The sequence below is a fragment of the Salmo salar genome, chromosome 10 (genome assembly GCF_965601325.2).
Source record: "Salmo salar chromosome 10, fSalSal1, whole genome shotgun sequence".
Classification (NCBI taxonomy): domain Eukaryota; kingdom Metazoa; phylum Chordata; class Actinopteri; order Salmoniformes; family Salmonidae; genus Salmo; species Salmo salar.
In genome coordinates this window covers 63,037,312-63,063,856 of record NC_138300.1, presented here as the reverse complement: position 1 = coordinate 63,063,856, position 26,545 = coordinate 63,037,312, and the positions used below count along the sequence as shown (strand labels likewise).

The following is a 26,545-nucleotide window of genomic DNA, read 5'->3' as shown; positions in this document are numbered from 1 at the left end:
TCTCTCTCTCTCTCTCTCTCCACCACCCCCACCCACTCTCCTTCTGTCTCTCTCTCTCTCCACCACCCCCACCCACTCTCCTTCTGTATCTCTCTCTCTCCACCACCCCCACCCACTCTCCTTCTGTCTCTCTCTCTCTCCACCACCCCCACCCACTCTCCTTCTGTACTCTCTCTCTCCACCACCCCCACCCACTCTCCTTCTGTCTCTCTCTCTCTCTCCACCACCCCCACCCACTCTCCTTCTGTCTCTCTCTCTCTCCACCACCCCCACCCACTCTCCTTCTGTCTCTCTCTCTCTCCACCACCCCCACCCACTCTCCTTCTGTCTCTCTCTCTCTCTCCACCACCCCCACCCACTCTCCTTCTGTATCTCTCTCTCTCCACCACCCCCACCCACTCTCCTTCTGTCTCTCTCTCTCTCCACCACCCCCACCCACTCTCCTTCTGTCTCTCTCTCTCTCCACCACCCCCACCCACTCTCCTTCTGTCTCTCTCTCTCTCTCCACCACCCCCACCCACTCTCCTTCTGTCTCTCTCTCTCTCTCCACCACCCCCACCCACTCTCCTTCTGTATCTCTCTCTCTCCACCACCCCCACCCACTCTCCTTCTGTCTCTCTCTCTCTCCACCACCCCCACCCACTCTCCTTCTGTCTCTCTCTCTCTCCACCACCCCCACCCACTCTCCTTCTGTCTCTCTCTCTCTCTCCACCACCCCCACCCACTCTCCTTCTGTATCTCTCTCTCTCCACCACCCCCACCCACTCTCCTTCTGTCTCTCTCTCTCTCTCCACCACCCCCACCCACTCTCCTTCTGTCTCTCTCTCTCTCCACCACCCCCACCCACTCTCCTTCTGTCTCTCTCTCTCTCTCCACCACCCCCACCCACTCTCCTTCTGTCTCTCTCTCTCTCTCCACCACCCCCACCCACTCTCCTTCTGTATCTCTCTCTCTCCACCACCCCCACCCACTCTCCTTCTGTCTCTCTTCTCTCTCCACCACCCCCACCCACTCTCCTTCTGTCTCTCTCTCTCTCCACCACCCCCACCCACTCTCCTTCTGTATCTCTCTCTCTCCACCACCCCCACCCACTCTCCTTCTGTATCTCTCTCTCTCCACCACCCCCACCCACTCTCCTTCTGTCTCTCTCTCTCTCCACCACCCCCACCCACTCTCCTTCTGTCTCTCTCTCTCTCCACCACCCCCACCCACTCTCCTTCTGTCTCTCTCTCTCTCCACCACCCCCACCCACTCTCCTTCTGTCTCTCTCTCTCTCCACCACCCCCACCCACTCTCCTTCTGTCTCTCTCTCTCTCCACCACCCCCACCCACTCTCCTTCTGTCTCTCTCTCTCTCCACCACCCCCACCCACTCTCCTTCTGTCTCTCTCTCTCTCCACCACCCCCACCCACTCTCCTTCTGTCTCTCTCTCTCTCTCCACCACCCCCACCCACTCTCCTTCTGTCTCTCTCTCTCCCCCCCCCACCCACTCTCCTTCTGTCTCTCTCTCTCCACCACCCCCACCCACTCTCCTTCTGTCTCTCTCTCTCTCTCCACCACCCCCACCCACTCTCCTTCTGTCTCTCTCTCTCTCTCCACCACCCCCACCCACTCTCCTTCTGTCTCTCTCTCTCTCCACCACCCCCACCCACTCTCCTTCTGTCTCTCTCTCTCTCCACCACCCCCACCCACTCTCCTTCTGTCTCTCTCTCTCTCCACCACCCCCACCCACTCTCCTTCTGTCTCTCTCTCTCTCCACCACCCCCACCCACTCTCCTTCTGTCTCTCTCTCTCTCCACCACCCCCACCCACTCTCCTTCTGTCTCTCTCTCTCTCTCCACCACCCCCACCCACTCTCCTTCTGTCTCTCTCTCTCTCCACCACCCCCACCCACTCTCCTTCTGTATCTCTCTCTCTCCACCACCCCCACCCACTCTCCTTCTGTCTCTCTCTCTCTCTCCACCACCCCCACCCACTCTCCTTCTGTCTCTCTCTCTCTCCACCACCCCCACCCACTCTCCTTCTGTCTCTCTCTCTCTCCACCACCCCCACCCACTCTCCTTCTGTCTCTCTCTCTCTCTCCACCACCCCCACCCACTCTCCTTCTGTATCTCTCTCTCTCCACCACCCCCACCCACTCTCCTTCTGTCTCTCTCTCTCTCCACCACCCCCACCCACTCTCCTTCTGTATCTCTCTCTCTCCACCACCCCCACCCACTCTCCTTCTGTATCTCTCTCTCTCCACCACCCCCACCCACTCTCCTTCTGTATCTCTCTCTCTCCACCACCCCCACCCACTCTCCTTCTGTCTCTCTCTCTCTCCACCACCCCCACCCACTCTCCTTCTGTCTCTCTCTCTCTCCACCACCCCCACCCACTCTCCTTCTGTCTCTCTCTCTCTCCACCACCCCCACCCACTCTCCTTCTGTATCTCTCTCTCTCCACCACCCCCACCCACTCTCCTTCTGTATCTCTCTCTCTCCACCACCCCCACCCACTCTCCTTCTGTATCTCTCTCTCTCCACCACCCCCACCCACTCTCCTTCTGTCTCTCTCTCTCTCCACCACCCCCACCCACTCTCCTTCTGTCTCTCTCTCTCTCCACCACCCCCACCCACTCTCCTTCTGTCTCTCTCTCTCTCTCCACCACCCCCACCCACTCTCCTTCTGTCTCTCTCTCTCTCCACCACCCCCACCCACTCTCCTTCTGTCTCTCTCTCTCTCTCCACCACCCCCACCCACTCTCCTTCTGTCTCTCTCTCTCTCTCTCCACCACCCCCACCCACTCTCCTTCTGTATCTCTCTCTCTCCACCACCCCCACCCACTCTCCTTCTGTCTCTCTCTCTCTCCACCACCCCCACCCACTCTCCTTCTGTCTCTCTCTCTCTCTCCACCACCCCCACCCACTCTCCTTCTGTCTCTCTCTCTCTCTCCACCACCCCCACCCACTCTCCTTCTGTATCTCTCTCTCTCCACCACCCCCACCCACTCTCCTTCTGTCTCTCTCTCTCTCCACCACCCCCACCCACTCTCCTTCTGTCTCTCTCTCTCTCCACCACCCCCACCCACTCTCCTTCTGTCTCTCTCTCTCTCTCCACCACCCCCACCCACTCTCCTTCTGTCTCTCTCTCTCTCTCCACCACCCCCACCCACTCTCCTTCTGTATCTCTCTCTCTCCACCACCCCCACCCACTCTCCTTCTGTCTCTCTCTCTCTCCACCACCCCCACCCACTCTCCTTCTGCTCTCTCTCTCTCTCCACCACCCCCACCCACTCTCCTTCTGTCTCTCTCTCTCTCCACCACCCCCACCCACTCTCCTTCTGTCTCTCTCTCTCTCCACCACCCCCACCCACTCTCCTTCTGTCTCTCTTCTCTCTCCACCACCCCCACCCACTCTCCTTCTGTCTCTCTCTCTCTCCACCACCCCCACCCACTCTCCTTCTGTATCTCTCTCTCTCCACCACCCCCACCCACTCTCCTTCTGTATCTCTCTCTCTCCACCACCCCCACCCACTCTCCTTCTGTCTCTCTCTCTCTCCACCACCCCCACCCACTCTCCTTCTGTCTCTCTCTCTCTCCACCACCCCCACCCACTCTCCTTCTGTCTCTCTCTCTCTCCACCACCCCCACCCACTCTCCTTCTGTCTCTCTCTCTCTCCACCACCCCCACCCACTCTCCTTCTGTCTCTCTCTCTCTCCACCACCCCCACCCACTCTCCTTCTGTCTCTCTCTCTCTCTCCACCACCCCCACCCACTCTCCTTCTGTCTCTCTCTCTCTCCACCACCCCCACCCACTCTCCTTCTGTCTCTCTCTCTCTCCACCACCCCCACCCACTCTCCTTCTGTCTCTCTCTCTCTCCACCACCCCCACCCACTCTCCTTCTGTCTCTCTCTCTCTCCACCACCCCCACCCACTCTCCTTCTGTCTCTCTCTCTCTCTCCACCACCCCCACCCACTCTCCTTCTGTCTCTCTCTCTCTCCACCACCCCCACCCACTCTCCTTCTGTCTCTCTCTCTCTCCACCACCCCCACCCACTCTCCTTCTGTCTCTCTCTCTCTCCACCACCCCCACCCACTCTCCTTCTGTCTCTCTCTCTCTCCACCACCCCCACCCACTCTCCTTCTGTATCTCTCTCTCTCCACCACCCCCACCCACTCTCCTTCTGTCTCTCTTCTCTCTCCACCACCCCCACCCACTCTCCTTCTGTCTCTCTCTCTCTCCACCACCCCCACCCACTCTCCTTCTGTCTCTCTCTCTCTCCACCACCCCCACCCACTCTCCTTCTGTCTCTCTCTCTCTCTCCACCACCCCCACCCACTCTCCTTCTGTATCTCTCTCTCTCCACCACCCCCACCCACTCTCCTTCTGTCTCTCTCTCTCTCCACCACCCCCACCCACTCTCCTTCTGTATCTCTCTCTCTCCACCACCCCCACCCACTCTCCTTCTGTATCTCTCTCTCTCCACCACCCCCACCCACTCTCCTTCTGTCTCTCTCTCTCTCCACCACCCCCACCCACTCTCCTTCTGTCTCTCTCTCTCTCCACCACCCCCACCCACTCTCCTTCTGTCTCTCTCTCTCTCCACCACCCCCACCCACTCTCCTTCTGTCTCTCTCTCTCTCCACCACCCCCACCCACTCTCCTTCTGTCTCTCTCTCTCTCCACCACCCCCACCCACTCTCCTTCTGTCTCTCTCTCTCTCCACCACCCCCACCCACTCTCCTTCTGTCTCTCTCTCTCTCCACCACCCCCACCCACTCTCCTTCTGTCTCTCTCTCTCTCCACCACCCCCACCCACTCTCCTTCTGTCTCTCTCTCTCTCCACCACCCCCACCCACTCTCCTTCTGTCTCTCTCTCTCTCCACCACCCCCACCCACTCTCCTTCTGTCTCTCTCTCTCTCCACCACCCCCACCCACTCTCCTTCTGTCTCTCTCTCTCTCCACCACCCCCACCCACTCTCCTTCTGTCTCTCTCTCTCTCCACCACCCCCACCCACTCTCCTTCTGTCTCTCTCTCTCTCCACCACCCCCACCCACTCTCCTTCTGTCTCTCTCTCTCTCCACCACCCCCACCCACTCTCCTTCTGTCTCTCTCTCTCTCCACCACCCCCACCCACTCTCCTTCTGTATCTCTCTCTCTCCACCACCCCCACCCACTCTCCTTCTGTCTCTCTCTCTCTCCACCACCCCCACCCACTCTCCTTCTGTCTCTCTCTCTCTCCACCACCCCCACCCACTCTCCTTCTGTCTCTCTCTCTCTCCACCACCCCCACCCACTCTCCTTCTGTCTCTCTCTCTCTCCACCACCCCCACCCACTCTCCTTCTGTCTCTCTCTCTCTCCACCACCCCCACCCACTCTCCTTCTGTCTCTCTCTCTCTCCACCACCCCCACCCACTCTCCTTCTGTCTCTCTCTCTCTCCACCACCCCCACCCACTCTCCTTCTGTCTCTCTCTCTCTCCACCACCCCCACCCACTCTCCTTCTGTATCTCTCTCTCTCCACCACCCCCACCCACTCTCCTTCTGTCTCTCTCTCTCTCCACCACCCCCACCCACTCTCCTTCTGTCTCTCTCTCTCTCCACCACCCCCACCCACTCTCCTTCTGTATCTCTCTCTCTCCACCACCCCCACCCACTCTCCTTCTGTCTCTCTCTCTCTCCACCACCCCCACCCACTCTCCTTCTGTCTCTCTCTCTCTCCACCACCCCCACCCACTCTCCTTCTGTATCTCTCTCTCTCCACCACCCCCACCCACTCTCCTTCTGTCTCTCTCTCTCTCCACCACCCCCACCCACTCTCCTTCTGTATCTCTCTCTCTCCACCACCCCCACCCACTCTCCTTCTGTCTCTCTCTCTCTCCACCACCCCCACCCACTCTCCTTCTGTCTCTCTCTCTCTCCACCACCCCCACCCACTCTCCTTCTGTCTCTCTCTCTCTCCACCACCCCCACCCACTCTCCTTCTGTATCTCTCTCTCTCCACCACCCCCACCCACTCTCCTTCTGTCTCTCTCTCTCTCCACCACCCCCACCCACTCTCCTTCTGTCTCTCTCTCTCTCCACCACCCCCACCCACTCTCCTTCTGTCTCTCTCTCTCTCCACCACCCCCACCCACTCTCCTTCTGTCTCTCTCTCTCTCCACCACCCCCACCCACTCTCCTTCTGTCTCTCTCTCTCTCCACCACCCCCACCCACTCTCCTTCTGTCTCTCTCTCTCTCCACCACCCCCACCCACTCTCCTTCTGTCTCTCTCTCTCTCCACCACCCCCACCCACTCTCCTTCTGTATCTCTCTCTCTCCACCACCCCCACCCACTCTCCTTCTGTCTCTCTCTCTCTCCACCACCCCCACCCACTCTCCTTCTGTCTCTCTCTCTCTCCACCACCCCCACCCACTCTCCTTCTGTCTCTCTCTCTCTCCACCACCCCCACCCACTCTCCTTCTGTCTCTCTCTCTCTCCACCACCCCCACCCACTCTCCTTCTGTCTCTCTCTCTCTCCACCACCCCCACCCACTCTCCTTCTGTCTCTCTCTCTCTCCACCACCCCCACCCACTCTCCTTCTGTCTCTCTCTCTCTCCACCACCCCCACCCACTCTCCTTCTGTCTCTCTCTCTCTCTCCACCACCCCCACCCACTCTCCTTCTGTCTCTCTCTCTCTCCACCACCCCCACCCACTCTCCTTCTGTCTCTCTCTCTCTCCACCACCCCCACCCACTCTCCTTCTGTCTCTCTCTCTCTCTCCACCACCCCCACCCACTCTCCTTCTGTATCTCTCTCTCTCCACCACCCCCACCCACTCTCCTTCTGTCTCTCTCTCTCTCCACCACCCCCACCCACTCTCCTTCTGTCTCTCTCTCTCTCCACCACCCCCACCCACTCTCCTTCTGTCTCTCTCTCTCTCCACCACCCCCACCCACTCTCCTTCTGTCTCTCTCTCTCTCCACCACCCCCACCCACTCTCCTTCTGTCTCTCTCTCTCTCTCCACCACCCCCACCCACTCTCCTTCTGTCTCTCTCTCTCTCTCCACCACCCCCACCCACTCTCCTTCTGTATCTCTCTCTCTCCACCACCCCCACCCACTCTCCTTCTGTATCTCTCTCTCTCCACCACCCCCACCCACTCTCCTTCTGTCTCTCTCTCTCTCCACCACCCCCACCCACTCTCCTTCTGTATCTCTCTCTCTCCACCACCCCCACCCACTCTCCTTCTGTCTCTCTTCTCTCTCCACCACCCCCACCCACTCTCCTTCTGTCTCTCTCTCTCTCACCACCCCCACCCACTCTCCTTCTGTCTCTCTCTCTCTCCACCACCCCCACCCACTCTCCTTCTGTCTCTCTCTCTCTCCACCACCCCCACCCACTCTCCTTCTGTCTCTCTCTCTCTCCACCACCCCCACCCACTCTCCTTCTGTCTCTCTCTCTCTCCACCACCCCCACCCACTCTCCTTCTGTCTCTCTCTCTCTCCACCACCCCCACCCACTCTCCTTCTGTCTCTCTCTCTCTCCACCACCCCCACCCACTCTCCTTCTGTCTCTCTCTCTCTCTCCACCACCCCCACCCACTCTCCTTCTGTCTCTCTCTCTCTCCACCACCCCCACCCACTCTCCTTCTGTATCTCTCTCTCTCCACCACCCCCACCCACTCTCCTTCTGCTCTCTCTCTCTCTCCACCACCCCCACCCACTCTCCTTCTGTCTCTCTCTCTCTCCACCACCCCCACCCACTCTCCTTCTGTCTCTCTCTCTCTCTCCACCACCCCCACCCACTCTCCTTCTGTATCTCTCTCTCTCCACCACCCCCACCCACTCTCCTTCTGTCTCTCTCTCTCTCCACCACCCCCACCCACTCTCCTTCTGTATCTCTCTCTCTCCACCACCCCCACCCACTCTCCTTCTGTATCTCTCTCTCTCCACCACCCCCACCCACTCTCCTTCTGTATCTCTCTCTCTCCACCACCCCCACCCACTCTCCTTCTGTCTCTCTCTCTCTCTCCACCACCCCCACCCACTCTCCTTCTGTATCTCTCTCTCTCCACCACCCCCACCCACTCTCCTTCTGTCTCTCTCTCTCTCCACCACCCCCACCCACTCTCCTTCTCTCTCTCTCTCTCTCCACCACCCCCACCCACTCTCCTTCTGTATCTCTCTCTCTCCACCACCCCCACCCACTCTCCTTCTGTCTCTCTCTCTCTCCACCACCCCCACCCACTCTCCTTCTGTCTCTCTCTCTCTCTCCACCACCCCCACCCACTCTCCTTCTGTATCTCTCTCTCTCCACCACCCCACCCACTCTCCTTCTGTATCTCTCTCTCTCCACCACCCCCACCCACTCTCCTTCTGTCTCTCTCTCTCTCCACCACCCCCACCCACTCTCCTCTCTCTCTCTCTCTCTCTCTCCACCACCCCCACCCACTCTCCTTCTGTCTCTCTCTCTCCACCACCCCCACCCACTCTCCTTCTGTCTCTCTTCTCTCTCCACCACCCCCACCCACTCTCCTTCTGTCTCTCTCTCTCTCTCCACCACCCCCACCCACTCTCCTTCTGTCTCTCTCTCTCTCTCCACCACCCCACCCACTCTCCTTCTGTATCTCTCTCTCTCCACCACCCCCACCCACTCTCCTTCTGTCTCTCTCTCTCTCCACCACCCCCACCCACTCTCCTTCTGTCTCTCTCTCTCTCCACCACCCCCACCCACTCTCCTTCTGTCTCTCTCTCTCTCCACCACCCCCACCCACTCTCCTTCTGTCTCTCTCTCTCTCTCTCCTCCACCACCCCCACCCACTCTCCTTCTGTATCTCTCTCTCTCCACCACCCCCACCCACTCTCCTTCTGTATCTCTCTCTCTCCACCACCCCCACCCACTCTCCTTCTGTCTCTCTCTCTCTCCACCACCCCCACCCACTCTCCTTCTGTCTCTCTCTCTCTCTCCACCACCCCCACCCACTCTCCTTCTGTCTCTCTCTCTCTCTCCACCACCCCCACCCACTCTCCTTCTGTCTCTCTCTCTCTCTCCACCACCCCCACCCACTCTCCTTCTGTCTCTCTCTCTCTCTCCACCACCCCCACCCACTCTCCTTCTGTCTCTCTCTCTCTCTCCACCACCCCCACCCACTCTCCTTCTGTCTCTCTCTCTCTCCACCACCCCCACCCACTCTCCTTCTGTATCTCTCTCTCTCCACCACCCCCACCCACTCTCCTTCTGTCTCTCTCTCTCTCCACCACCCCCACCCACTCTCCTCTCTCTCTCTCTCTCTCTCTCTCTCTCTCTCTCTCCACCACCCCCACCCACTCTCCTTCTGTATCTCTCTCTCCACCACCCCCACCCACTCTCCTTCTGTCTCTCTTTCTCTCTCCACCACCCCCACCCACTCTCCTTCTGTCTCTCTCTCCACCACCCCACCCACTCTCCTTCTGTCTCTCTCTCTCTCCACCACCCCCACCCACTCTCCTTCTTTCTCTCTCTCTCTCTCCACCACCCCACCCACTCTCCTTCTGTATCTCTCTCTCTCCACCACCCCCACCCACTCTCCTTCTGTATCTCTCTCTCTCCACCACCCCCACCCACTCTCCTTCTGTCTCTCTCTCTCTCCACCACCCCCACCCACTCTCCTTCTGTCTCTCTCTCTCTCTCCACCACCCCCACCCACTCTCCTTCTGTCTCTCTCTCTCTCTCTCCACCACCCCCACCCACTCTCCTTCTGTCTCTCTCTCTCTCCACCACCCCCACCCACTCTCCTTCTGTCTCTCTCTCTCTCTCTCCACCACCCCCACCCACTCTCCTTCTGTCTCTCTCTCTCTCTCTCCCACCACCCCCACCCACTCTCCTTCTGTCTCTCTCTCTCTCTCCACCCACTCTCCTTCTGTCTCTCTCTCTCTCTCTCTCTCTCCACCACCCCCACCCACTCTCCTTCTGTATCTCTCTCTCTCCACCACCCCCACCCACTCTCCTTCTGTATCTCTCTCTCTCCACCACCCCCACCCACTCTCCTTCTGTCTCTCTCTCTCTCCACCACCCCCACCCACTCTCCTTCTGTCTCTCTCTCTCTCTCCACCACCCCCACCCACTCTCCTTCTGTCTCTCTCTCTCTCTCCACCACCCCCACCCACTCTCCTTCTGTCTCTCTCTCTCTCTCCACCACCCCCACCCACTCTCCTTCTGTCTCTCTCTCTCTCTCTCCACCACCCCCACCCACTCTCCTTCTGTCTCTCTCTCTCTCTCTCCACCACCCCCACCCACTCTCCTTCTGTCTCTCTCTCTCTCCACCACCCCCACCCACTCTCCTTCTGTATCTCTCTCTCTCCACCACCCCCACCCACTCTCCTTCTGTCTCTCTCTCTCTCCACCACCCCCACCCACTCTCCTCTCTCTCTCTCTCTCTCTCTCCTCTCTCTCTCTCTCCACCACCCCCACCCACTCTCCTTCTGTATCTCTCTCTCCACCACCCCCACCCACTCTCCTTCTGTCTCTCTTTCTCTCTCCACCACCCCCACCCACTCTCCTTCTGTCTCTCTCTCCACCACCCCACCCACTCTCCTTCTGTCTCTCTCTCTCTCCACCACCCCCACCCACTCTCCTTCTTTCTCTCTCTCTCTCTCCACCACCCCACCCACTCTCCTTCTGTATCTCTCTCTCTCCACCACCCCCACCCACTCTCCTTCTGTATCTCTCTCTCTCCACCACCCCCACCCACTCTCCTTCTGTCTCTCTCTCTCTCCACCACCCCCACCCACTCTCCTTCTGTCTCTCTCTCTCTCTCTCTCTCTCTACCACCCCCACCCACTCTCCTTCTGTCTCTCTCTCTCTCTCTCTCCACCACCCCCACCCACTCTCCTTCTGTCTCTCTCTCTCTCCACCACCCCCACCCACTCTCCTTCTGTCTCTCTCTCTCTCTCTCCACCACCCCCACCCACTCTCCTTCTGTCTCTCTCTCTCTCTCTCTCTCCACCACCCCCACCCACTCTCCTTCTGTCTCTCTCTCTCTCTCCACCACCCCCACCCACTCTCTTTCTCTCTCTCCACCACCCCCACCCACTCTCTTTCTCTCTCTCCACCACCCCCACCCACTCTCCTTCTCGCTCTCTCGCTCTCTCGCTCCTCTCTCTCTCTCTCTCTCTCTCTCTCTCTCTCTCTCTCTCCACCACCCCCACCCACTCTCCTTCTGTCTCTCTCTCTCTCTCCCCCACCCACTCTCCTTCTGTCTCTCTCTCTCTCTCCCCCACCCACTCTCCTTCTGTCTCTCTCTCTCTCTCCACCACCCCCACCCACTCTCCTTCTTTCTCTCTCTCTCTCTCTCCACCACCCCCACCCACTCTCCTTCTCTCTCTCTCTCTCCACCACCCCCACCCACTCTCCTTCTGTCTCTCTCTCTCTCTCTCTCTCTCTCCACCACCCCCACCCACTCTCCTTCTGTCTCTCTCTCTCTCTCCACCACCCCCACCCACTCTCCTTCTTTCTCTCTCTCTCTCTCCACCACCCCCACCCACTCCTTCTTTCTCTCTCTCTCTCTCTCTCTCTCTCTCTCTCTCTCTCTCTCCACCACCCCCACCCACTCTCCTTCTGTCTTACTCTTTTTTTGACCAATAACATGTAGCCTAGCCTATTTCTTGTTATAAACACTGACTGAATTCCCTCTCTTTTATGGGTCTACCTGTGTCCACTCTGTAACTGTCGTTGTTGTGATGTAGGCTAGGCTAGTTTTGGTAGAGGGTTTAGAATAGCACATCATTCTTATAGCTGTCTCTCACTGACAAGTTTGCTGTGTGTGTGTGTGTGTGTGTGTGTGTGTGTGTGTGTGTGTGTGTGTGTGTGTGTGTGTTTGTGTGTGTGTGTGCGCCCCTCTGCCTCCTGGGTTGGGTAGGTACTGCCTGGATAGTGGGCACAAGGTAGTGCTCAGATTTGTCCGGGCATCTCCATATTGTATCTCGGTTCAATGCCTCAGTGTTTGAGTTGGGCTTGACCAAGGTTAGGCTGGGCAGGGGTGTGCTGTTCAGTGCTCTGTGTTAAGCAGTGCCTGGGCTAGACTAGGCTATGCAGTTTGTCTGTTCTGTTCGCCTCCTTAGAATATCTGGGTTCAGTGTTTGGCCTTTGGGTTGGCCAGGTTAAGGCTGTGCTGCTTCTCTCTACTGTTGGGTTCTTTCTCTCCTTCCCTATGCCGTGTTTTTCTGTGCTGCTCCATGCTATGCCGTGTTTTTCTGTGCTGCTCCATGCTATGCCGTGTTTTTCTGTGCTGCTCCATGCTATGCTGTGTTTTTCTGTGCTGCTCCATGCTATGCTGTGTTTTTCTGTGCTGCTCCATGCTATGCTGTGCTTTTCTGTGCTGCTCCATGCTATGCTGTGTTTTTCTGTGCTGCTCCATGCTAGATAGGGCTGTGTTGTGTGCTGCTCCATGCTAGATAGGGCTGTGTTGTGTGCTGCTCCATGCTAGATAAGGCTGTTGTGTGCTGCTCCATGCTAGATAGGGCTGTTGTGTGCTGTTCCATGCTAGATAGGGCTGTTGTGTGCTGCTCCGTGCTAGATAGGGCTGTTATGTGCTGCTCCGTGCTAGATAGGGCTGTGTTGTGTGCTTCTCTGTGCTAGATAGGGCTGTGTTGTGTGCTTCTCCATGCTAGATAGGACTGTTGTGTGCTGCTCCATGCTATATAGGGCTGTTGTGTGCTGCTCCGTGCTAGATAGGGCTGTTGTGTGCTGCTCCATGCTAGATAGTGCTGTGTTGTGTGCTTCTCCATGCTAGATAGGGCTGTTGTGTGCTGCTCCATGCTATATAGGGCTGTTGTGTGCTGCTCCGCGCTAGATAGGGCTGTTGTGTGCTGCTCCGTGCTAGATAGGGCTGTGTTGTGTGCTTCTCTGTGCTAGATAGGGCTGTGTTGTGTGCTTCTCCATGCTAGATAGGGCTGTGTTGTGTGCTTCTCCATGCTAGATAGGGCTGTGTTGTGTGCTGCTCCATGCTAGATAGGGCTGTGTTGTGTGCTGCTCCATGCTAGATAGGGCTGTGTTGTGTGCTTCTCCATGCTAGATAGTGCTGTTGTGTACTGCTCCATGCTAGATAGGGCTGTGTTGTGTGCTGCTCCATGCTAGATAGGGCTGTGTTGTGTGCTTCTCCATGCTAGATAGGGCTGTTGTGTACTGCTCCATGCTAGATAGGGCTGTTGTGTGCTGCTCCATGCTAGATAGGGCTGTGTTGTGCTGCTCCATGCTAGATAGGGCTGTTGTGTGCTGCTCCATGCTAGATAGGGCTGATGTGTACTGCTCCATGCTAGATAGTGCTGTGTTGTGTGCTGCTCCATGCTAGATAGTGCTGTGTTGTGTGCTGCTCCATGCTAGATAGGGCTGTGTTGTGTGCTGCTCCATGCTAGATATTGCTGTGTTGTGTGCTGCTCCATGCTAGATAGGGCTGTTGTGTACTGCTCCATGCTAGATAGGGCTGTGTTGTGCTGCTCCATGCTAGATAGGGCTGTGTTGTGCTGCTCCATGCTAGATAGGGCTGTGTTGTGTGCTGCTCCATGCTAGATAGGGCTGCTGTGTACTGCTCCATGCTAGATAGGGCTGTGTTGTGTGCTGCTCCATGCTAGATAGGGCTGTGTTGTGTACTGCTCCATGCTAGATAGTGCTGTGTTGTTTGCTGCTCCTTGCTAGATAGGGCTGTGTTGTGTACTGCTCCATGCTAGATAGGGTTGTTGTGTACTGCTCCATGCTAGATAGGGCTGTGTTGTGTACTGCTCCATGCTAGATAGGGTTGTTGTGTACTGCTCCATGCTAGATAGGGTTGTTGTGTACTGCTCCATGCTAGATAGGGCTGTGTTGTGTGCTGCTCCATGCTAGATAGGGCTGCTGTGTGCTGCTCCATGCTAGATAGGGCTGTTGTGTACTGCTCCATGCTAGATAGGGCTGTTGTGTACTGCTCCATGCTAGATAGGGCTGTTGTGTACTGCTCCATGCTAGATAGGGCTGTTGTGTACTGCTCCATGCTAGATAGGGCTGTTGTGTGCTGCTCCATGCTAGATAGGGCTGTGTTGTGTGCTTCTCCATGCTAGATAGGGCTGTGTTGTGTGCTTCTCCATGCTAGATAGGGCTGTTGTGTACTGCTCCATGCTAGATAGGGCTGTTGTGTACTGCTCCATGCTAGATAGGGCTGTGTTGTGTGCTTCTCCATGCTAGATAGGGCTGTTGTGTACTGCTCCATGCTAGATAGGGCTGTTGTGTACTGCTCCATGCTAGATTGGGTTGTTGTGTCCTTCTCCATGCTAGATAGTGCTGTGTTGTGTGCTGCTCCATGCTAGATAGGGCTGCTGTATATGCTGTAGCAGGGTGCAGTCAGTGTATGGCCAGGCGATTTTATGCTGAATGTAAGTCCTACAGTACACCGTGCTTTGTGAGCTAGCATGGTGCTGCTACATGCTCTGTACTTGCTTACTACCGATCAGCAGGCAGGGTGCAGTCAGTGGGCACGTTCGAGCAGATCCCTTTTTTCAAGTCGGTGGTCACCGCCATTCGAAGTGTGTTGCATTCTAGGGCAAAAAGTTGTCCAACTGTTTGAACTTTACACAAATAATGTGTTCAAAATGTCATGAAGTTTTGACTGCAGTCGGCTGCAATTGTCTGCAGTTGCTGTTCACTAACTTCATTCTGCAACCATCGCCTACATTGTGTCTCTATTGTCAACCAATCATCAGGCTGTTTTTGTTTGACCCATGCAAACGTGACCAAAGAAATGACTGAAACAGGAACTTTGCAATTTGCAGCAATTTATGTATACAGTGGACATTAAGGACACCTTCCTACTATTGAGTTGCACTCCCCATGTTGCTCTCAGAACGGCCTCAATTCGTCGGGGCATGGACTCTACAAAGGGTCAAAATCATTCCACAGGGATGCTGGCCCATGCTGACTCCAGTGCTTCCCACAGTTGTCAAGTTGGCTGGATGTCCTTTGGGTGGTGGACCATTCTTGATAGACACAGGAAACTGTTCAGCGTGAAAAACCCAGCAGTGTTGGAGGTCTTGACACAAGCCGATGCTCCTGGCACCTACTACCATACCCTGTTCAAATGCACTTAAATATGTTGTCTTGCCCATTCACCCTCTGAATAGCACACACACACAATCCATGTCTCAATTGTCTCAAGGCTTACAAATCCTTCTTTAACCTGTCTCCTCCTCTTCATCTACACTGATTGAAGTGGATTTAACAGGTGACATCAATAAGGGATCATAGCTTTCACCTGGTCAGTCTCATGGAAAGAGCAGGCGTCCTTCATGTTTGTACACTCAGTGTATACAAATAAATGTGATATGATTCTCTCTCACTAAAGTGATTGTACTATGAATTTACACACATAATATTATATAATGATTTCAGTTTGTGAGTGTGTTGATCTGAGCCTTGCTATTGGAAAACCACATTAGTGTCTTACTTTCGGCTGATGCACCTCCCCCGACTTCACTCCTTGACTTTTGTCTACAGTCGATTGCTTTAGCTTTAACACTCAAACACGCCCGGCGCCTCAGTGCAGGGCTGGGCCAGGGCTGGGCAGGGCTGTTCTCTCATGGCAGTGTGCCAGCTCTAGGTCTGCTGCTCTGTTCTCCACCTCCCAGCTCCCTCTCAGCTCCCAGGGCCCCACACAGCAACCATTGTTCCCCTAACCTGCTTTGCTCTGTTTGTGCAGCCAGAGAGTACAGCTGAACTTCGCTGAGGGGAGAGCAGGGTCGTGTGTGTGTGTGTGTGTGTGTGTGTGTGTGTGTGTGTGTGTGTGTGTGTGTGTGTGTGTGTGTGTGTGTGTGTGTGTGGAAAAATAATGTGCTGACTGATCATCTCTCTCTTCCTCTCTCCACGGTCTTCCTCCCTATTTATCTCCCCTTTCCCTCTCTCTTTTTCTCTCTTCCTCCCTCCATCCTCTCTTCCCCCTCCCTCTCACGCTCTCTAGCAGGCTGAAGTAGGTGAGGAGTGTCCCCAGCCTACAGACCTGAAGATCAAGACAGAGAAGACCCAGGCTGTGTCTCCCCCTCCCCTCTGCACCGCCACAGACACAACCACAGAAGACTTCTCCCTCCCCCCGGAGGACCAGACGGAACCTGTCGACCTGTCACTCGGCAAGCCACGCTCCTCCCTGCCCGTCTCTACGCCTACAGCCAACCCCGTCCCGAGTTCCGTGGCGATGCCCACGCTGTCGGCAACCCCCATCCCTACGGTAACCTTTCTAGACACCATGGTAACCACGCCAGTTATTAAGCCAGTCGGCTCGTTAGCTAGCTCCTCTTTTGGAATGATGGGTAGTAGTGTCTGTTGACTGAAAAGTGAAATCACTCACACATATTAGGGCCTGCCAAAAATGTGGAAGTCAGGTTCCTATGTCTTAACTGTTAGTTTAAAATGTTTTTATTGAAAGACTTTGTCTTTCAGTTTAACAATCTAATACAGTACTCCCATGCTTGACACAATGTCTGTGTCCAAAATGGCACCCTATTCTCCTTTCTGGCTAAAAGTAGTGTACTGTGAATACAGTGCCATTTCAGATGGTCTTGCTCCTCTACATGTATACCCACACTATCCCCTCCTCTCCTCTTCTCCACCCATCCATCCCTCCCTCCTCCAGATGCTCTCCCCCGGGTCCATCCTAGCATCCACCCAGGGGGCAGGCGGTCAGCAGATCCTGCATGTCATCCACACCATCCCGTCGGTCAACATGCCCAGTAAGATGGGCCAGCTGCAGACCATCCCCGTGGTGGTCCAGTCTCTGCCCGTAGTCTACACAACCATTCCCACGGACGGGGTGGCCACCGCTGCCATCACAGTCCCGCTCATCGGGAGCGATGGGCGCTCAGAGGGATCCGGTGAGTCCGAGGCAGGGAGGATGGTGCTGTGTTTTGTTGAGATGGAGCTTTGAGGTTTATGTTATAGATTTTAGTCGGTTAGCATACACTCTTGTCCCGAGCATTGAAGTAATGAGGCTGAAACAATCACAATACGAACGTCATAAGTACAACCTTCTAAAATAAAGATTGAAATAAAAGCGTCAAAGTTAAACGGATAATTCAGCCAAATGACCTATTAGCATTTCTGCGCTCCATTTTGACTCATCTATAAGTAACTTCATTGAGGGACACAATCCATTTTGACTCATCTATAAGTAACTTCATTGAGGGACACAATCCATTTTGACTCATCTATAAGTAACTTCATTGAGGGACACAATCCATTTTGACTCATCTATAAGTAACTTCATTGAGGGACACAATCCATTTTGAGGCATCTATAAGTAACTTCATTGAGGGACACAATCCATTTTGAGGCATCTATAAGTAACTTCATTGAGTGACACAATCCATTTTGAGGCATCTATAAGTAACTTCATTGAGTGACACAATCCATTTTGAGTCATCTATAAGTACCTTCATTGAGTGACACAATCCAGTTTGAGACACTAAAGGATGATTTGGAAATGAAGCGTGGAAATGCAACATTTTTACATTGTTGGCACAAATCCAATGCAAGTTAATGGTACCTATATTAATAGGTACCAATACCTTGCATTGGATTTGTGCCAACAACGTAAAAATGTTGCATTTGGAACAGTGGTTAGGTAAACAAAACCAAAGCATGGATTGCTGTCATGCTTCCTCCATAAACTGCTTACAGAGTAAGGAAATCTATTTGTCCTTTTGTGATTTGGGTGAACTATCCCTTTAATCGAGAAATGATAATAGAGTTCTCTCTGGTCACATCCATCCTCCTCTTCTCTAGCAGGAAGAAGTAGGTGATTTCTCTCACTTACACGCCATTCCTCATCTTTGTCACTTTATCGCACAATCGGGTGTCACTTGACCTCTTGAATGGTTTTCTCGCAAGCAATACATCTCTCTTGGGTCTCTTCAATGTTAACTCTCTTCAAACAATCTCACTCTGACATACAAGCTCTTTCTCACAGACACATGCACCTGTTGTATCTCACTGTCATGCACTTTCTCATTCTCTTTTCCTCTCTTTCAGTTATAATATCTCACTGTTTCTCGTTCACCCCGTCACGATATCTCACACATGACCCGTCCCTTACTGTCTTCATAAGGACGCCTGTCCCTGCACACGCGCACGTACACACACACAAACACAAAAAATATATGGCAAATAGAAATCCAATATGGATGGTGTTAAGAGATACACTACCATTCAGAAGTTTGGGGTCACTTAGAAATGTCCTTGTTTTACAGTGTAGACATTGTTAATGTTGTAAATGACTATTGTAGCTGGAAACGACTGATTTTTAATGGATTATCTATATAGGCGTACAGAGGCCCATTATCAGCAACCATCACTCCTGTGTTCCAATGGCACGTTGTGTTAAACTTGGATTAGCTATCATTTTAAAAGGCTAATTGATCATTAGAAAACCCTTTTGCAATTATGTTAGCACAGCTGAAAACTGTTGTCCTGATTAACCTCTATGGGCTAGGTGGGACGCTTGCGTCCCACCTACTCAACAGCCAGTTGAATCCTGTGGCGCGTTATTCAAATACCTTAGATATGCTATTACTTCAATTTTTCAAAAATATGACTATTTTACACAATTTTAAAGATAAGACTCTCGTTAATCTAACCACACTGTCCGATTTCAAAAAGGCTTTACAACGAAAGCAAAACATTAGATTATGTCAGCAGAGTACCGAGCCAGAAATAATCAGACACCCATTTTTCAAGCTAGCATATAATGTCACATAAACCCAAACCACAGCTAAATGTAGCACTAACCTTTGATGATCTTCATCAGATGACAACCCTAGGACATTATGTTATACAATACATGCATGTTTTGTTCAATCAAGTTCATATTTATATCAAAAACCAGCTTTTTACATTAGCATGTGACTAGCATGTGACTAGCATTCCCACCGAACACTGCCGGTGAATTTACTAAATTACTCACGATAAACGTTCACAAAAAGCATAACTATTATTTTAAGAATTATAGATACAGAACTCCTCTATGCACTCGATATGTCCGATTTTAAAATAGCTTTTCGGTGAAAGCACACTATTTAGACACCCAGCAAGTTTAGCACTCATCAAAGTCAGATTTACTATAAGAAAAATTGTATTACCTTTGTTGTCTTCGTCAGAATGCACTCCCAGGACTTCTACTTCAATAACAAATGTTGGTTTGGTCCAAAATAATCCATCGTTATATCCAAATAGCGCCGTTTTGTTCGTGCGTTCTAGACACTATCCTAAAGGGTAAATAAGGGTGGCGAGCATGGCGCAATTCGTGACAAAGAAATTCTAAATATTCCATTACCGTACTTCGAAGCATGTCAACCGCTGTTTAAAATCAATTTTTATGCCATTTTTCTCATAAAAAAGCGATAATATTCCGACCGGGAATCTGCTTTTAGGTAAACAGACAAAGGAAAAGAAAGCATTCGGTCGAAGCGGGCACGCGCCTAAACCCATAGTACTCTGAGTGGCCACTTGCCAAAAGCGATAAAGTGTTTCAGCCAGAGCCTGCCTCGATATCGTTCAGCTTTTTCCCGGGCTCTGAGACCCTATGGAAGCCGTAGGAAGTGTCACGTTATTGCACAGATCCTGAGTCTTCAATAAAAAGAGCCAAGATGAAACACTACTTCTCAGACAGGCCACTTCCTGCTTGAAATCTTCTCAGGTTTTGGCCTGCCATATGAGTTCTGTTATACTCACAGACACCATTCAAACAGTTTTAGAAACTTTCGGGTGTTTTCTATCCAAAGCCAATAATTATATGCATATTCTAGTTACTGGGAAGGAGTAGTAACCAGATTAAATCGGGTACGTTTTTTATCCAGCCGTGTCAATACTGCCCCCTAGCCCTAACAGGTTAAAGGAGCAATAAAACTGGCCTTCTTTAGACTAGTTGAGTATCTGGAGCATCAGCATTTGTTGGTTTGATTACAGGCTCAAAATGGCCAGAAACAAAGACCTTTCTTCTGAAACTCATCAGTATATTCTTGTTCTGAGAAATGAAGGCTATTCCATGCGAGAAATTGCCAAGAAACTGAAGAGCTCATACAACGCTGTGTACTTTATTTAACCAAAAAGGAGCGTGATTGAGTGCTGCGTCAGATGACCTGGCCTCTACAATCACCTGACCTCAACCCAATTGAGATGGTTTGGGATGAGTTCAACCGCAGAGTGAAGGACAAGCAGCCAACAAGTGCTCAGCATATGTGGGAACTCCTTCAAGACTGTTGGAAAAGCATTCCAGGTGAAGCTGGTTGAGAGAATGCCAAGAGTGTACAAAGCTGTCATCAAGGCAAAGGGTGGCTAAATATAAAATATATTTTGATTTGTTTAACACTTTTTTGGTTACTACATGATTCCATATGTGTTATTTCATAGTTTTGATGTCTTCACTATTATTCTACAATGTAGAAAACCCTTGAATGAGTAGGTGTGTCCAAGCTTTGGACTTGCGCTGTATATAAACACTGCATTCGTAAAGATTTTTTAACATTACAGCCTTTTTGTAAAATGGATTTTTTTTTAAATCTTATCAATCTAAAAACAATACCCCATAATGACAAAGCGAAAACAGGTTTTTAGAAATTCTTTCAAAATGTATTTCAAATTTAAAACTGAATACCTTTATTTACAGACGTATTCAGCCCCTTTGCTATGAGTCTTGAAATTGAGCTCAGGTGCATCCTGTTTCCATTGATCATCCTTGATGTTTCTACAACTTGATTGGAGTCCACCTGTGGTAAATTCAATTGATTGGATATGATTTGGAAAGGCACACACCTGTCTATATAAGGTCCCACAGTTGACAGTGCATGTCAGAGCAAAAACCAAGCCATGAGGTCAAAGGATTTGTTCGTAGATCTACGAGAAGACTGAAGGCTGTAATTGCTGCCAAATGGCCTTAAACAAAGTATTGAATACTTATGTAAATGTGATAGTTCAGTTTTTATTAGTAATTAATTTGCACAAAAAATGTAAATACTGTTTTTGCTTTCTCATTATGATGTATTGTTTGTAGATTGACGAAGGGAAAAAACAATTGAATCCATTTTAGAATAAGGCTAGAATGTAACAAAATGTGTAAAAAGTCAAGGGGTCTGAATACTTTCTGAATGCATTTGTGTGTGTGTATATAAACACACACAAAAACACACATGTTAACATGCATTGCATATACAGACTGAAATATATATTATTTTTTTATATATTGTTTTTTAATTTAACGTTATTTAACTAGGAAAGTCAGTTAAGAACAAATTCTTATTTACAATGATGGCCTACACCGGAAAAACACTGACGACACTGGGCCAATTGTGCGCCGCCCTATGGGACTCCCAATCGCGGCCGGTTGTGATACAATTTATCAGGAAAGCTCTCAGTATAGCACAGTATATCTCTTCCTGAGAGGAGTCAGGAAGTGCATCCCTAATGGCATCATATTTCCTATGTAGTGCACTACTTTTGACCAGGGCCTATAGGGCTCTGGTCAAAAGTAGTGCACTATAAGGAGGTGCCTTTTGGGACGTAGGCTGAAACCACAGTCATCTGTTCTTTCCCCAAAAAAATAATACTTGTATTTTTCCATATATAGACACATCCTATGTGTTTTAATCAAATCAACTATATGCACTGAGGTTGTCTGATGCTGTTTGATAAATTAATGTTGACACAAATGACTAGAGGGAGTCCAATTGCTATTGATTTGATTGTGCCGGGCTCAGACTTGCTGGGCTTTGTAAAAAAGACAAACAATGACAGCGAGTGACTGTGTGTCTAGCACCCGTTGTCTCTCCTCCCTGCTGCAGCGACCACCACAGAACATCAACAGTGTTTATCACGCTGTCCGTGTTGCTGAAGCTGCAACATAATCACAGCCATATCTGACTGAAAAGTTTTGTTAACGAAATCCCTCACAAGTTTAGGAAAAACATTCCCTATTCCCTCAACCTTTGCTCTCTTTACGTGACACATGTATGCATCGCATGCACGTGACCAATAGGGCCTGACCTATAGCATATTATAATCACATCAATAAATGTGTTATAATAAACTCAGAACACCGTAACGCATGGATGTAGAGGACGTAACAAATAAGCTCAATATGGAGGAATTCTCACTGGTTGCTCAGGATGAAATAAATTACAAGCATACCAGAGAGTGTTTTTTTTGTAAAGCCTTTATTAAAGGCTAAAAACAGTTGCATTCTTTCGTGAATGCAATTGCCGAAATGGAAAAGTTTATTTATTGTTTACACTAATTATTCAAGGGTCGCTAAGTTATTTCATTTTAAAACTAAAATGCTTGATTGCATTTCAAATCATGGGTTACTCTATGCTGTGTGATGACATGAACGTATGACTGACTGACTGATACAGTAGCCTATATCAGTATTGAAATATAGGCCTAAGTAAGTTACGCTATTAAGACTAAACAGGATGCTCTCTTTGGCCTACAGCTCGATGGTGGTTATACAAGGCTGTTATGGCCTACTAATGATAATGACATGACTTATTATTATCATGATGATCATAATAGTAATAAGAACAATAAGAAGATCAAGAAAAATGAGGGTTATTATTATAAATATTATTTTGGGGACAGTTTGGAACAGTGTAAACAACACTAAATTAATTGTAAGTAATACCAGAGAGGCTGTTCTAATGAAAAAAAGTGTAAAGCTTTTATTACAGCATAGCAAACGCAGATTGGTGCTCACAGAATCAGTAGGCTATTAAACACTTAAACTGGCAACAAAAACAGGATGTATAAAGCCAGTCACATTTAACAGCTAGGCTGTTGATTATAGACCTAATTAAGTTGGGGTTTCCTCTCTCCTCACTGTTCTTAGACCATAAGTCAAGGGCTGTTTTCTCACCTCCTCTGCTGCTGCCTCTACCACATTGTTCTCAACACCAATATACTGGTTAACTTTGATATTATTCACATAGCAACATGGTCTAAGAAAAGGCACCGATTCAACAGCGCACTGATGTTTCAGGACCGCGCACAGCGACCACTATCAAACATGGGAGTACTACAAATCTACCATTCCAGTGTTTTACTTGCTATATTGTATTTACTTTGCCACCATGGACTTTTTTTTGCCTTTACCTCCCTTATCTCACCTCATTTGCTCACATTGTACATAGACTTATTTTTCCACCTTCCGTAGACACCTGAAACCCCACCTCTTTAAGGAATACCTGCGATAGGATATAGTAATCCTTCTAAACCCCCCCCCCCCCCCCCCCCCCCCAAAAAAAAAGATATAGATGTACTATTGTAAAGTGGTTGTTCCACTGGATATCATAAGGTGAATGCACCAATTTGTAAGTCGCTCTGGATAAGAGCGTCTGCTAAATGACGTAAATGTAAAACGTAAATGTAAATGTACTGTATTATTGACTGTATGTTTGTTTTACTCCATGTGTAACTCTGTGTTGTTGTATGTTGTCGAACTGCTTTGCTTTATCTTGGCCAGGTCGCAAATTGTAAATGAGAACTTGTTCTCAACTTGCCTACCTGGTTAAATAAAGGTGAAATAAATCAAAATTAAAAAAGAGCATTTGTTATAAAATAATTGTCCATAACTATATACAATTTCAGTAGCACATGCCTTGTGAATTTCCCTAGTTAGGTTATAACAGTGTCGGTTTCTAACATCCTAGTGTGTACGAGAGTTACCGCCCAGCAGAGGTCTTGTGAATTTCCCTAGTTAGGTTATAACAGTGTCGGTTTCTAACATCCTAGTGTGTACGAGAGTTACCGCCCAGCAGAGGTCTTGTGAATTTCCCTAGTCAGTAACCGACACTGTTATAACCTAACATCCTAGTGTGTACGAGAGTTACCGCCCAGCAGAGGTCTTGTGAATTTCCCTAGTCAGTAACCGACACTGTTATAACCTAACATCCTAGTGTGTACGAGAGTTACAGCCCAGCAGAGGTCTTGTGAATTTCCCTAGTCAGTAACCGACACTGTTATAACCTAACATCCTAGTGTGTACGAGAGTTACCGCCCAGCAGAGGTCTTGTGAATTTCCCTAGTCAGTAACCGACACTGTTATAACCTAACATCCTAGTGTGTACGAGAGTTACCGCCCAGCAGAGGTCTTGTGAATTTCCCTAGTCAGTAACCGACACTGTTATAACCTAACATCCTAGTGTGTACGAGAGTTACCGCCCAGCAGAGGTCTTGTGAATTTCCCTAGTCAGTAACCGACACTGTTATAACCTAACATCCTAGTGTGTACGAGAGTTACAGCCCAGCAGAGGTCTTGTGCGCTGAGAGAGAGACTTGTACTTTTTGTCTTTCTTTAATGAAACATTCTCATTTCATTTAAACCTCACCACCCCATCCCCCCTTAAAACACCAAAATATCTCCTTACTGCAGTACTGCATACATGTACCATACTCACCTTGCCCTCTACACCACGATGCAAAACAACACCACACATCACAATAACAAAAACCTCACCACTTCTACAACCGTATATCCAACCCATCTTCCCCACCTGTACAGACAGCCCCCCCCCCCCCCCCCCCCCCAACACACCATATCTCCTGAAACATCTTCACAGGGCCCTTTGCTGTTGTTCTGGGATTGAGTTGCACTTTTCGCACCAAAGTACGTTCATTTCTAGGAGACAGAACGCATCTCCTTCCTGAGCGGTATGACGGCTGCGTGGTCCCATGATGTTTATACTTGCGTACTATTGTTTGTACAGATGAACATGGTACCTTCAGGCGGTTGGAAATTGCTCCCAAGGATGAACCAGACTTGTGGAGTTCTACAATTTTTTTTCTGAGGTCTTGGCTGATTTCTTTTGATTTTCCCATGATGGCAAGCAAAGAGGCACTGAGTTTGAAGGTAGGCCTTGAAATACATCATCCACAGGTACACCTCCAATTGACTCACAAGATGTCAATTAACCTATCAGAAGCTTCTAAAGCCATGACATCATTTTCTGGAATTTTCCAAGCTGTTTAAAAGCACAGTCATTTTAGTGTATGTAAACTTCTGACCCACTGGAATTGTGATTAACTGAAATAATCTGTCTGTAAACAATTTTTGGAAAAATGACTTGTGTCATGCACAAAGTAGATGTTCTAACCGACTTGCCAAAACTATAGTTTGTTAACTTCTTTTGGATAGGGGGCGGTATTTTGACGTCCGGATGAAAAGTGTGCCCAAAGTAAACTGCCTGCTACTCAGGCCCAGAAGCTAGGATATGCATATAATTGGTAGATTTGGATAGAAAACACTCTGAAGTTTCTAAAACTGTTGAAATAATGTCTGTGAGTATAACAGAACTGAAATGACAGGCGAAACCGAGGACAAACCATCCAAAAAAGAAAAATTCATCCTACCACTGAATTCAATGGCTGGCACTTTTATAATAGGGCGAAATCGTGCCCGCTTGCAGTTCATAGGGCTTCCACTAGATGTCAACAGTCTTTAGAAAGTTTCAGGCTGGGTTTTAGAAAAATGAGCCAGAAATTGTAGTTTTTCTAGGTGGCTCCCATTTTGGCTGTAGTGTTTCCAAGCGCGTGAATGAGAGCACGTTCTTTGGTATTTTTCTCCGGTAAAGACAATAACGATTCTCCGTCTTAAATGTTATCGTTTATTTGCGTATTAGGGTACCTATTGTTTGATTATAAACATTGATTGACTTGTTTGGATAAGTTTATTGGTAACGTTTGGGATTAATTTTGTATGCATTTTGAAGGAGGAAAACCGAGTGGATTATTGACTGAAGCGCGCCAGCTAAACTGAGTTTTTATGTATATAAAGAAGGACATTATCGAACAAAAGGACAATTTTGTAATGTAACTGGGACCTTTTGGAGTGCCAACAGAAGAAGATCTTCAAAGGTAAGGCATATATTATATCGCTATTTCTGACTTTCGTATCGCAACTCCCTGGTTGAAAATGATTTGTTATGCATTTGTGTGCTGGGTGCTGTCCTCGGATAATCGCATGGTTTGCTTTTGCCGTAAAGCCTTTTTGAAATCTGACACGGTGGCTGGATTAACAAGTTAACTTTATTTTGATGTATTGCACTTGTGATTTCATGAAAGTTTAGTATTTATAGTAATTTAATTTGAATTTGGCGCTCTGCAATTTCACCAGAAATTGTCGAAATAGGACGGTAGCGTCCCACTAATCCGCAAGAAGTTAACAAGAAATTCGTGGAGTGGTTGAAAAACGAGTTTTAATGACTCCAACCAGTGTATGTAAACTTCAACTGTAACTGCCCCGATAGAGGGCATCCTTGTCTAATGCCCTGTCTCACTCAGACTGGCCTACTGAGCCCCCCTCCCACCTTGACCATACATGACGCCCCAGCATACAACATCTTCACACAGGTCAAAAACCTTTCCCCAAACACAGACATCACATTAAACAGATACTCATGCTCCACTCCATCAAAAGCCTTCTCTTGGTCAAAAGAGACCAGTCCAAAGTTCACATTAGAACCCCTCAAGTCCAACATGTCCCTGATTAAGAACAAGTTGTCCGTGATTGAGTGTCCCGGTACGCAATATGTCTGGTCC

At 50.1% G+C, this 26,545-nt stretch overlaps 1 protein-coding gene across 6 annotated transcripts in view; it reads left to right on the top strand.

The window, feature by feature from the left end:
• LOC106560668 (Krueppel-like factor 8) overlaps window positions 1-26,545 on the top strand; it is a 122,126-nt gene that overhangs the window by 84,342 nt on the left and 11,239 nt on the right. For 3 of the 6 annotated variants that reach the window (XM_045688011.2, XM_045688009.2, XM_045688012.2), the window contains 2 exons: window positions 15,930-16,214; window positions 16,599-16,836. In XM_045688011.2, the coding sequence (XP_045543967.2) occupies window positions 15,930-16,214; window positions 16,599-16,836 (523 nt within the window). The remainder of the gene's footprint in view (window positions 1-15,929; window positions 16,215-16,598; window positions 16,837-26,545) is intronic. The other 3 variants (XM_045688010.2, XM_045688013.2, XM_014123766.3) reach the window with 2 other exon arrangements.